This window comes from Geotrypetes seraphini, chromosome 10 (assembly GCF_902459505.1).
Source record: "Geotrypetes seraphini chromosome 10, aGeoSer1.1, whole genome shotgun sequence".
NCBI lineage: Eukaryota > Metazoa > Chordata > Amphibia > Gymnophiona > Dermophiidae > Geotrypetes > Geotrypetes seraphini.
This window is the reverse complement of record NC_047093.1, coordinates 131,164,775-131,177,151: the sequence shown is the minus strand read 5'-3', so window position 1 is coordinate 131,177,151 and position 12,377 is coordinate 131,164,775. Positions and strand designations below refer to the sequence as shown.

Below are 12,377 nucleotides of genomic sequence, written 5' to 3'. Positions count from 1 at the left end.
ATTGGACACCCCTGACCTAGGAGATTAATGAATAGAAATGACTGTACCAGAAAACTTCCAGTGTTTAATATAAATCAAGTGGCAGGCCACGGCTGCCTCTTCTTTCTAGGTTTTTTTTCAGGCAAATACACCTCCGTGTACACGCTCGCACACTGCCACTTCAGATTAGAAAACAGATGGCACTTCTCCGGAGGGACACACTATATAAAAAATTAAATGTCACATTTTCCTACTTCTTCAACAGGTTGTTCAATTGTTAATCCTGACGTTATATTCAAGATTAAAAAGAAAGATGAGAAATATTTCGCTGAAAACTTTGGGTGGGAAGGAAAAGAAAACTCAAATGACCCCCCGGACAGTAAGTAGATGTTTTATATTTAAAGGGCTCTGCATTTTCAGATCGCAGGAGATGGGTCATTTGCATCAAACATTTGGAGGCTTAAAATGGATGTTCTAATTTAGGCCCTGATGCTCAAAAGCTTGTCTTGGATTGCATTTATTACATTTGATGTACTGCTAGTACGCGAGTATGAAGGAGTTTACAATACCACTACGGGACCCTCGACCACCAGAGGGCATCCGCTAAAAATCAGGGGAGGGAAGTTTCATGGCGACTTCAGGAAGTATTTCTTCACCGAGAGAGTTGTGGATCATTGGAACAGACTCCCACTCCTGGTGATAAAGGCCAGCAGCGTGACGGATTTTAAGAGAAAATGGGATACTCACGTGGGATCTTTAAGGGAGTAAACTCAGGGGGGGAGGATACTTGGAATGGGCAGACTTGGTGGGCTATAGCCCTTTTCTGCCGCTTTTTTCTATGTTTCTATGTTTCTATGATAGAAGTGGAGGTTACAAAAACAAATTCTTTAGGGACAGAAGTTATGTGTTCATCTCCTACGCTGAAAATTTTAGGGGTTATTTTAGATCGGTCCTTATCTTTTAAGGCCTATACAGATTCTCTGGTTAAGAGATGTTTTATTGTCCTCCGGAAACTGCGTACTATTAGGAAATATTTTGATTTTATATCATTTAAAATCCTAGTTCAATCTTCAGTCCTTTCAATATTGGATTATTGTAATGTTATTTATCTGGGATTGTATAAAACAACTACTAGCCGACCAAAAATCATACAAAATTCAGCTATTCCTTTGATTTTTAATCTGAAAAAACACAATCATATCAGTGTATATGATCAAAAGCTTCACTGGCTACCATTTGAGGCTAGGGTGTTAAATTTGGATGCATTTGTTTTAAAGTTTTATTTGGCTTACCTTGTTTCTCATTTTAGATGTTTTTGACTTCTAAGAAAAATATTCGTAGTTATCCCAGGACAAGCAGGCATGATATTCTCACATGTGGGTGACGTCATCTACGGAGCCCCGATGCAGAAGCATTTTCAAGCAAACTTGATTGAAGATTTAAGTTTGCTCTGCTGCTCCACGCATGCGTGCCTTCCTGCTCCACTAGGGGGCGCATCCCCTCGTGGTCTCCAGTTCAAAATTTTCCGCTGAGCCTAGAAGTCGTGTTTTTTCAGGCTCTGCCCCAACTGCCTTCTAGCACCGCAATTTTTCTTGTTTTTCATCGTTTAAGTCGCTGTGCGCGAAATTTTTTCATCTTCAACTTGATTCCTGCTTCGTTTGACCGACCCGGAGGCTTCCAGGTCCCCGTGGCCGCGTGGCTACTCGAGCCGCGGCCACTTTTGATTCTATGTCCCGGCCTTTGACAGGCTTTAAAAAGTGCTCCCCGGTGCGAGCGGCTTCTTTCCATCACAGACCCGCATCGCCGGTGCATCCTCTGCCTGGGGGCCGCTCATCCAACCGACTCCTGTCCCCAGTGCGCTACTTTCCAGAACCGGGCCCTCCGTCGAAGGAAAGCCCGCATAGCGGATCTTTTCACCCCAGACCAACCCTCTACCTCGGCCTCGAGGTGGGCCCCGGCCTTGACCTCGGCCCCGAATACCTCGGCATTGCCTCGAGACTCGACTCCGAAATCCTCGGGACAACAGAAAGCCTCGGCTCCGGGTAAGTCCCCTCTTCCCTCTTCAGGTTCTGTACCAGCGAAGAAACCAACCTCGGGGACAACGGCGACGCATGGCGGAAGTCCCATGCTTACAGCCCCGACGAAGCCCTCCAAGCCTTCGGGCCGTGCCTCCACCACACGGTGGGTTTTATTTTCCTTCAGCAAATGCATGTCGTTACAAATTTTTTTGGGATAGGACCGTAGGATTAATGAATTCATGTTTGAATCTTCTTGTTTCTCCATTTCGTACTTACTATCAATTTCGAAAAGATCTTAAAACCCACTTATTTAAACAATATAATATACATTATTTATTTTCATATTATCATGTAATTATCATGTACTTATAATCTTTTTATCTTTACTTATTTTAGTTTATATTGTGGTTTTTTTAATTCATTAGTTATAATGCTTGTATTAGTTACTTAGAATTTTATTATGTATGATATTATTATCATATTGTATGCTGAGTACCTATTGTGTAAATCACTATGAACTGCTGGTTAGGCGGTATAGAAAAATAAATTATTATTATTATCAGAGGGTAGAAGAAAGGCGGAAAGGATAGATAGAGGGCATGAAAGCACAGGAGATGAGAAAGAGGGGGTGGGGTAAAGAAGATATGAGAATCAGAGACACAAAGATCAGTAAGAACTAGAGTCATTGTTGTAAATAGTAAACGCTCCTACACAGACTATGACGAATACATGAGAACATAAGCAATGCCTCCACTGGGTCAGACCAGAGGTCCATCGTGCCCAGCAGTCCGCCCACGCGGTGGCCCAACAGGTCCAGGACCTGTGCAGTAGCCCTCTATCTATACCCCTCTATCCCTTTTTCCAGCAGGAAATTGTCCAATCCTTTCTTAAACCCCAGTACCGTACTCTGCCCTATTACGCCCTCTGGAAGCGCATTCCAGGTGTCCACCACACGCTGGGTAAAAAAGAACTTCCTAGCATTTGTTTTGAATCTGTCCCCTTTCAACTTTTCCAAATGCCCTCTCGTTCTTGTAGTTTTTGAAAATTTGAAGAATCTGTCCCTCTCTACTCTCTCTATGCCCTTCATGATCTTGTAAGTCTCTATCATATCCTCTCTAAGTCTCCTCTTCTCCAGGGAAAAGAGACCCAGTTTCTCCAATCTCTCAGCGTATGAAAGGTTTTCCATCCCCTTTATCCTCTGAACCCTCTCGAGTAACACCATGTCCTTCTTAAGGTACGGCGATCAATATTGGACGCAGTACTCCAGATGCGGACGCACCATCGCCTGATACAATGGCAGGATAACTTCTTTCGTTCTGGTTGTAATACCCTTCTTGATTATGCCTAGCATTCTGTTTGCCTTCTTAGCGGCCGCTGCGCACTGTGCCGTCGGCTTCATTGTCATGTCCACCATTACCCCCAAGTCCCTTTCTTGGGTACTCTCATTTAATAACATCCCTCCCATCGTATAGTTGTACCTCGGGTTTCTGTTTCCCACATGTAATACTTTACATTTCTCAACGTTGAACTTCATCTGCCATCTCGTCACCCAATATCCCTAGTTTGTTCAAGTCCCTTTGCAATTCTTCGCAGTCCTCTTTAGTCCGAGCTCCACTAAATAGTTTGGTGTCGTCTGCAAATTTTATTATTCGCACTTCGTCCCTGTTTCTAGATCATTTATGAATATATTAAATAGCAGCAGCCCGAGCACCGAGCCCTGCGGGACCCACTCGTGACCCTCCTCCAGTCCGAGTAGTGGCCCTTCACTCCTACCCTTTGTTTTCTACCCTCCAACCAGTTTCTGATCCATCTATGTACGTCTCCTTCCACCCCATGGTTCTTCAGTTTCCAGAGTAGGCGTTCATGGGGCACCTTGTCAAAGGCTTTTTGGAAATCTAGATATATGATGTCTATGGGGTCTCCTTTGTCCATCCGTTTGTTAATTCCTTCGAAGAAGTGCAATAAGTTCGTTAGGCACGATCTCCCCTTGCAGAAACCATGTTGGCTGGTTATCCGAAGTTCGTTTCTTTCAAAATGTTCATCGATGTTTTCTTTTATCAGTGCTTCCGCCATTTTCCCCGGAACCGAGGTCTGTAGTTTCCCGGGTCACCTCTTGATCCCTTTTTAAAGATGGGCATAACGTTGGCTATCTTCCAGTCCTCTGGGATCATGCCTGTTTTCAGGGATAGATTGCAAATTTGCTGCAGTAGTTCCGTTATCTCCTCCTTTAATTCCTTCAGAACCCTTGGATGGATTCCGTCCGGACCCGGGGATTTGTCAGTTTTTAGTTTTTCTATCTGCCTGCGTACATCTTCAAGGCTCACTTCCATGGATGTTAATTTTTCTGCTTGATTTCCATTGAAGAATTGCTCAGGTTCCGGTATGTTGGATGTGTTCGTTTGTAAATACAGATGAAAAGAACATGTTAAATCTTTCTGCCACTTCTTTCGCCTCCTTCACTACTTCCTTCCTGTCTCCGTCGTCCAGCGATCCCACCTCCTCCCTAGCCGGTTGCTTCCCTTTAACATATCTAAAGAACGGTTTGAAATTTCGTGCTTCCCTGGCTAACCTCTCTTCATACTCTCTTTTGGCTTTTTGAACCGCTCGATGACATTCTTTTTGATACTTCCTGTGCTCTTTCCAGTTCCCCTCAGTTTTGTCCTTTTTTCATTTTCTGAATGAGTTTTTCTTATTGCCTATCGCTTCCTTGCAGACCATTCCCCTCATTTGCATGCACGGATCGGCATCGGATCGGCACAGAGGTAAGTGAATCGGGCCGGAGTAAAATCGAGTCGTAAAGGGGGCCGCAAACCGATCGGTACACGATCGGGTTTGCTTAGTGAATCAAGCCCTTAGTCTTTCCTCATACGAGAGGAGTTCCATCCTCTTTATCATCTTGGACAACCTTATACAAATATATTACAAGGAGCTCATTAGTATTTAAATGAGCACTCCTTGTAATGCTCAAAAGGGAATGCCCACCTCCTTAATGAAAAAAATTTACTTGCAGGTCTGGAGCTTCTGATAGCTGTTTCTATGTGTGCTGTGTGAGTGTATGTCCTCAGCATACAACACATGCACGGGAGGTGCGCCCATATCCAGTTTTAAACAGCAAAAACACTGGCAGAATTCACCGGAGCCGCAGTCAGCTGATTGCAGCTCCAGTGAGTTTCCGGATCAGCTGACCGCAACTCTGGTGAATTCTGCCGACAGAAGACAGGAGCAGTGGTAGCAGACCATGGGCGCCTGAGCTGACAGCCTGGGTTTGGGAACCACTTAGCTCTTCTGAGCAGGCACTAGGCACAGTTCCTCCCCTCTTTTACCGGGCTACTCAGCAAAGATAGCGTGAATATGCCTGCTATTTGTGCTCAGCGTGACCTGCTAAAGACAAATCACTCCCAACCTGGTATTTTTTTCTTACTGAATTGCCAGAGCTTTGAGCATCAGGGCTTTATAATAATAATAATAATAACTTTATTTTTGTATACCGCCATACCCCGAAGAGTTCTAGGCGGTTCACATTAGTTAGACAAAGATTACAAGTGGTTACATATCAAATTGATCTTAGAGTTATGAACAGCAAGGAGAGAAGTAGGGGGGGGGGGGGGAGAGGAGACAGGGAGGGGAGAAGATCAGAAGGGGGGAGGAGGAGGATTGAAAAGGGGCATTAAGGGTCTTGGTCTCGGAATAGGTGAGTTTTGAGTAATTTTCTAAAGTCGAGGTAGTTGTAGGCCTTGAGGATCATTTGGGCTAGCCAAGGGTTTAGTTTGGCGGCTTGGAAGGCGTAGGTTTTGTCAAGGAATTTTTTTTGAGTGGCATAGTTTTAGGGAGGGGAAGGTGAAGAGTTGAATTTTACGGGAGTTCTTATAGTTGTGGTTAAGGGTGAAGTGAGGGGTGATGTAGCTTGGGGATAAACCAAATATTGTTTTGTAGCAAAAACAGGCGAATTTGAATATGATTCTGGATTCTAGTTGGAGCTAGTGGAGTTTGTGGTAGAAAGGGGTGATATGGTCCCATTTTTTCAGGTCAAATATGAGGCGGACAGCAGTGTTCTGGATCATCCTTAGTCTCCTGATGGTTTTAGTAATATTATACCCTTGGTGCATCCTTCTAGATGTGTTTTCTCATCACAGGCCTTCCAGTTGTAACGTCTGTTTTCTCAGTGAGTGTTAAACAAGAGGAAGATCTCCCCTCTACAGATCATCCTGAATCAGAGATGTCGGAACAGACTCACCCTTCGGTTACAAGTAAGTATAAAATTCCTCCTGCACATCTTTACTAGTACGCTGGTGGGATAGGAGACTTGTCATCCCTTCTGTTCCTCCCACTGTTTTTTCACCTAGTTTGGATGGAATAGGCTGTACATGGAGACAGATCGAGTCAGGGAAGGTTCGGGGTTCCGCGGGACAAGAGGGCTTGGGCTCCCTCTTGCCCCGATCATTGTCGGCGGGGCCAGGAGGGCTTGGGCTCTCTCCTGGCCCGATCAGATCAGGGGAAGGGGTGGATCGCTGCAGGAGAGATGAGGTATTTCTCCTGCCCCGATGGTTGTGGTGGGGGGTGGGTAGGTTGTCGGGCTGCTGAGCTGATCGCGCCAGCCGCCATAGAAACATAGAAAGTGACGGCAGAAAAAGGCCGAGGCCCATCGAGTCTGCCCACACCATTGACCCACCCCCCCTATTTAATCGCTCTCTGATGACCTTTCCCTCGTAGAGATCCGACATGAGCATCCCATCTGTTCTTAAAATCCGGCACGCTGCTGGCCTCGATCACCTGCCCTGGGAGCTTATTCCAGCTGTCAACCACTCTTTCGGTGAAGAAGAATTTCCTGGTGTCGCCATGAAACTTCCCGCCCTTTATTTTCAGCGGGTGTCCTCTTGTGGCCGAGGGTCCTTTAAGAAGGAAAATATCATCTATCTCGATACGACCAGTGACATACTTAAACGTCTCAATCATGTCTCCTCTCTCCCTACGTTCTTCGAGAGAGTATAGCTGCAATTCGTTCAGCCTTTCTTCGTATGATAGATCTTTGAGCCCCGAGACCATCCTGGTGGCCATTCGCTGTACCTTGGCCATCAGCTCAGCGGACCCTTTTTCGGCACTTATACCTATTTTGACTTGGTGTAAGTCAAAACATATAAGTGCCGACTAGACAACCTGTCAAAAGGTTTGGTTATACCTGCTGTATGCCTATGTCTAGGTCGGCCCACCTCCCGCCCTTTCCCCTCCTCTAAAAATGCTTCTTTTCGCTCTATGCCTTTAGAGGCAGGGGAAAGGCCTAAGCTGGTTTTAGATACATCTAAAACCAGCTTTTTTTTTTTTTTTTTTTTTATGAGCCCCATGGTCTTTTAGTGTGTGCCCAAGAATATAAGGAGGTCAAAATACCAGTTAACAAAGATTATCAGATGAAATGATTAAAGAAAATGTCCCGGTATTGCCTCCTATAATAGGGACTGGTAATGGCCCCATCTATAAGGAGAGGTAGTGAACAATCACCGATTGAAGAAGTCAAGTAGCAATTGGACAGGAAAATGTTTAAATGAACTTGAATGGTAATAAAGAACAGTAATTAGTAAAAGGGGAGGGAAGTGAAGAGAATTCAAGATGTATTTGAAAAGAGATCTAAGGATGAGGAATGACAATACAAGGTTGGAAATGCAAAGGGTTAGAAAAAACACACCAGGTGATCAGGAGAGGCAGTTCTAAAATGTATTTATTTTTATTTAAGAGGCTTCTGCCAGGTTCAGCTGGCCAGTCTCAGATATATAGCGGCATTTAACTGGATACTGTCTCTGACTATTCCCTCTAACTCTCAGTACATTAACTCAGTGATGTACCAAGGGTGGTGCGATAGTGCGGTCTGCCCCAGGTGTAGGCCATAAGGGGGCGCATGGAGCAGCCGCAGTTCATATGTCCACCGCCTCTGGCGTCAACCTCCTCGATAGTGCGGTCCACCCTAGGTGCAGGCCATAAGGGGACGCATGGAGCAGCCACAATTCATATGTCCACCGCCTCTGGCGTCAACTTCCTCGATAGTGCGGTCCACCCTAGGTGCAGGCCATAAGGGGGCGCACGGAGCAGCCACAATTCATATGTCCACCGCCTCTGGCATCAACTTCCTCGATAGTGTGGTCCGCCCTGGGTGTAGGCCATTAGGCGCATGGAGCAGCCATAGTTCATATGTCCACCGCCTCTGGCGTCAACTTCTGTTTTGGGCAAGGTACTGCTAGAATAAATTTCTGATGATGATGATCAGTACATCAGCACCCCTTTTTGAGCTCTATTGGTGGAGGTACCTATAAACTATGTAGTCCTAGTCTGTGGAACAGATTGCCTCAAGCTCTGAGATCTAGTACGTCTGGTGGGAATATTGCTTGATCGGGTACATTTTTTGTAATGCAAGTGGATATATGAGTATGAGTTGGTGCATTTTTCAAATTTTTTTTTCTGTACTGTTTTTAAGATTTTTATTTTGTTTGATTTTTTTATGGACGCAGCCTAGAACATTTGGATAAATAAATAACAGCATCATATTAAGCACTTACAGGCTTTATTTTGAAACTTCTTATACTATTTTTTTCCTATAACAGGCTCCCAGAATGTCAAGCCTGACATTTTAATCCGATTTGAGCAAGAGGGATTTGAGACTGAGCCTCAGGATTTTGAGGAAAGAGAAAATCTGACCACCACAGGCACCTGTGAGGAACTGCGTGAAGCGTGTGACGAAGTTTGGATTGAACCTAGAAATGAGGTAAGACGAACCTTTCTCACAGGAAAGATGCCTAATCTGGACTAGGCCTGGTGCGAATGAAGTTGTAATCTTTGTTGTGTAGATAATGCGTTTCTTCTGTTTTCCTTATTTCCACTTTCTCAATTCCTTTTCAGTTCTCCCTTTTTGTGCCTTCATTCTTTCTCTTTTTCTCCCCTGCCATTATCCCAAGTTTCTTTTCTTTCAATATCAACTCTCTCTCATCCTCTATCAGCTTTTATAATCTTCCTGGTATCTCTCACCATTTCTGACACGTTGCAGCTGTTTCCTGTTGAATTTACGTCCTTGTTTCATTCAGTTCCGTATTTAACATAGAATGCTACCACCCTCCAATTTAATCCACCGTATCATTGCAATATAATTTGTACCGGTCGCCGCACCTCAAGAAGGACATGGCAGTACTTGAGAAAGTCCAGAGAAGAGCAACTGAACGAATAAAGGGCATGGAGGACCTCTCGTATACTGACAGATTGAAAAAGTTGGGGCTTTTCTCCCTGGAAAAGCGGAGACTTAGAGGAGACATGATAGAAAAACCTTCAAGATCATGAAGGGTATAGAAAAAAATAGACAGGGACAGACTTTTCAAATTAAGGGGAACCCCACGTACAAGGGGGCACTCGGAGAAATTGAAAGGGGAGAGGTTTAGATCAAACGCCAGGAAGTTCTTCTTCACACAGAGGGTGGTGGATACATGGAATGCGCTGCCGGAGGATGTAGTAAGCAGGAGCACGCTAGAGGGCTTCAAAGAAGCTTTGGATAGGTACTTGGAGGACAAAGGGATAGAAGGGTACAGATAAGAAGAGAGGTAGAGGTAAGTTATAAAATTAGTCAGGGACCACTGTTTCAGGCACTAGGCCTGATGGGCCTATGGTCTGCCTCAGCGGAGGCAACTCTTATGTTCTTATGTTCTTATATCACAGTGTCTCATTGGTTGCCCTCCTTCCATAGATCTCGGGGATGCTTATTATTTCTACCTCTTCATTTGAAGCACATACCGGCTCCTGAGTACGTCCACCCTTTGCTTACCACATGTCCGGTAGTTTGTCTAGAACAATTTATGGTTTGGCATAGTACGGGTTATACTATTAGTTAGGCCTATTTTTAATAGCAACTCTCAAGCAACCAGAAACTACATTTATCGGTATCTTATCAATGGCCATGGGTGCCGGTTAACTGAGAGTCTAAATTTCTGCCAGAAATTGATTTTACTTTCATTTCTATTTAAAGTACTGTATTTTTTGGACCATAAGACGCATTTTTTTCCACCCCCAAAAAGGGGCCTTACGGACCGAAACACTGTGTGCCCCCCCCCCCCCCCCCCGGTACCTTTTGAAGCGGTGGTCCAAAGCGGTCTCCGGGATGGCTGCCTGTGTCTTTAGAAGAGCGACGCACAACGCAGGAGCGCGACCTTTGCGCCTCCTGCCTGGTTGCACCGCTCTGTGATTGGCTGCAGTCAGTTATCGACTGCAGCCAATCACAGAGCGGTGCGGGACCAGGCATGAAGCGCAAAGGTCATGCTCCTGCGTTTCTGTTCTTTCCCCTTATAACCCCAATGTATTATGTAATTTCTTTCTCTCATATATTCCTTCCCTAATTATTATGTAACTTCCTTCTTCTTACATTGTGTAATTCGCTGATTGTCCAGCCTTCTTTCTATGTGAACCGCCTAGAAGTCAGTTTGACTATGGCGGTATAGAAAAAAAAAAAAAAAAATAAAGTTATTATTATTATTATTAAAGACACAGGCAGCCGTCCTGTAGACCACACTGAACCACCACTATAAAAGCTATGGGGGGGCTGTGGGTGACTTCTGTCGGCTGTGGGTGGCTTCGGAGTTCTGGCGGCAGCGGACGGCTTCAAGCTGTGAGCGGCTTTGGGCTTCTGACAGCTGCAGGCTTCTGGTGGCTTTGGGTGGCTGCGGGCGGCTTTGGGCTGTGGGCTTCCCAGCCCAGACCAACAGAGGCACCTACATGTAGAGGAGGAAAAAACAGGAAGAAAAAAATTCTGAACCAAATTTTTTTTTCTTGGTTTTTCCTCATCTACAGGTGGGTGCGTCTTATGGTCCGAAAAGTACGGTATTACAGGATTTTTTTTTTTTTGCTGGTTGCTTGAGAGTTTGGGCTGCTTGAGTTCCGGTGAACAGAGAGTCTACTGTATTGCTAACTCGCTAAAAGTAAATGAAGCGGTTTACAATAAAAATGCCATAAAAAAATAGAAAAGAACTCCATCATTAAAAGGAAAGCCCATCCCAAAATCCTTCCCATAGTCAATCCCCAAGCAAACACATATTCATACCACATTCACACTAATAAAACCTTTAAGTGTATCCCCAAAAGAGTACTGAAATAAATAAGCTTTCAAGGACTTCTTAAACCTAAGCAAAGAAGTTTCCAATTTCAATGACTGTGGAAGTGAGTTCCATAATGCTGGACCAACACACAAAAAAAGCTGCTTTTCTTGTGTATTTTAATTTTGCCTCACTTTGCTTCTCCCAGCACAAGGGGAATAGCCACGGCTAGGCCTCGGAAGGCCTGGGCCCACCCAGTTTGGCCTCAGACTTGCCTTGCAGCAGTGCACCTTAATCCAGTGCCAGCATAGAGGGAACAGTCTGGTCTCTTGCTGTCCTGGCTGTGTCCCTGCCTTCGTGGGTCAATGGCAGTGATTTCTACACGCTGCCTGCCGCTAACCCAGAAGCCTCATCTCTGCTACAACTTCTGTTTCTCTGCCTGGGCAGGATGTGGTAGAGAGTTGGGGGAAGGCAGTGTGTGGAAAATACTGCCATTGACCCATGAAGACAGGGACACAGAGAGAGCCCAGCCTATTCCCTCCACGCTGGCAAGAGGAGGGTTGAAGGTAAAGTAAGATGAGGGAGGGAAGGGGAGATGCCGAATGGGGAGGGGGGAGAAAGGGGTGAACAAAAGACAGGGGAGGAAGGGAGGGGTGGAGAGGGTCCCAGAAAGGGATAAATTTTGGGGATATTGGTGGGGGAGGGTCAAGAGAAGGAGAAAATGTTGGATATGGGGCTGGAGGGGAGAGAGAGAGGATGCATGGGAGAGAGAGGGAGAAATATTTGACATGATGGTGGAGGGGAGGAAGGAAAAGATGTTGCAAGGAGGGAGTGGGAAGAGAGATGTTGGATCCAGGGCACAAGGGAAGGAGGAAGGGAGAGTTATTGGACATGGCGGTAGATGAGAGGGAGAGAGAGATGCATAGGAGGGAGAAAGAAAGAGATGTTGGATTCAGAAATATAAGGGAGTGAAGGAAGAGATGCTAGGTACGAATGATTTTAGTGTAAATCATTTTTTATTGTTGAACATCAAATAACAACCTGCAAAACACAAATAGCAAGATCAACCGAAAAGGTTCAACAAATACATTTTCAATTTTCGCCCCCACAAACCCATCCAAACCAACTCACCCCCTGTCCCCCCATCCCTAGCCCCCCTTCCCCCAGCACGATACAAAGCCAATGCAGACATTGGAAAGCTGTGTTCTTATACCTTCCAACGATCCTGGAACCAAAACTATCACCCCTCCCCACAGCCGGAAATACCCCACCTCAAGCAAAACTTCTACCCCACCCACCTCAAAAAAAATCCAGGCATACCCACATC

General features: G+C 45.3%; 2 protein-coding genes across 5 annotated transcripts in view; one reads left to right on the top strand and one right to left on the bottom strand.

The window, feature by feature from the left end:
• Positions 1-12,377, bottom strand: part of LOC117367630 (gastrula zinc finger protein XlCGF57.1-like) — a 158,799-nt gene that overhangs the window by 131,133 nt on the left and 15,289 nt on the right. The gene's annotated exons all lie outside the window — the stretch shown is intronic.
• The window catches only part of LOC117367623 (zinc finger protein 84-like), a 61,014-nt gene that overhangs the window by 36,994 nt on the left and 11,643 nt on the right, over positions 1-12,377 (top strand). For 2 of the 3 annotated variants that reach the window (XM_033960363.1, XM_033960364.1), the window contains exons 6-8: positions 245-358; positions 6,131-6,244; positions 8,585-8,745. In XM_033960363.1, coding sequence (XP_033816254.1) covers positions 245-358; positions 6,131-6,244; positions 8,585-8,745 — 389 coding nt within the window. The remainder of the gene's footprint in view (positions 1-244; positions 359-6,130; positions 6,245-8,584; positions 8,746-12,377) is intronic. The other variant, XM_033960365.1, reaches the window with a different exon arrangement.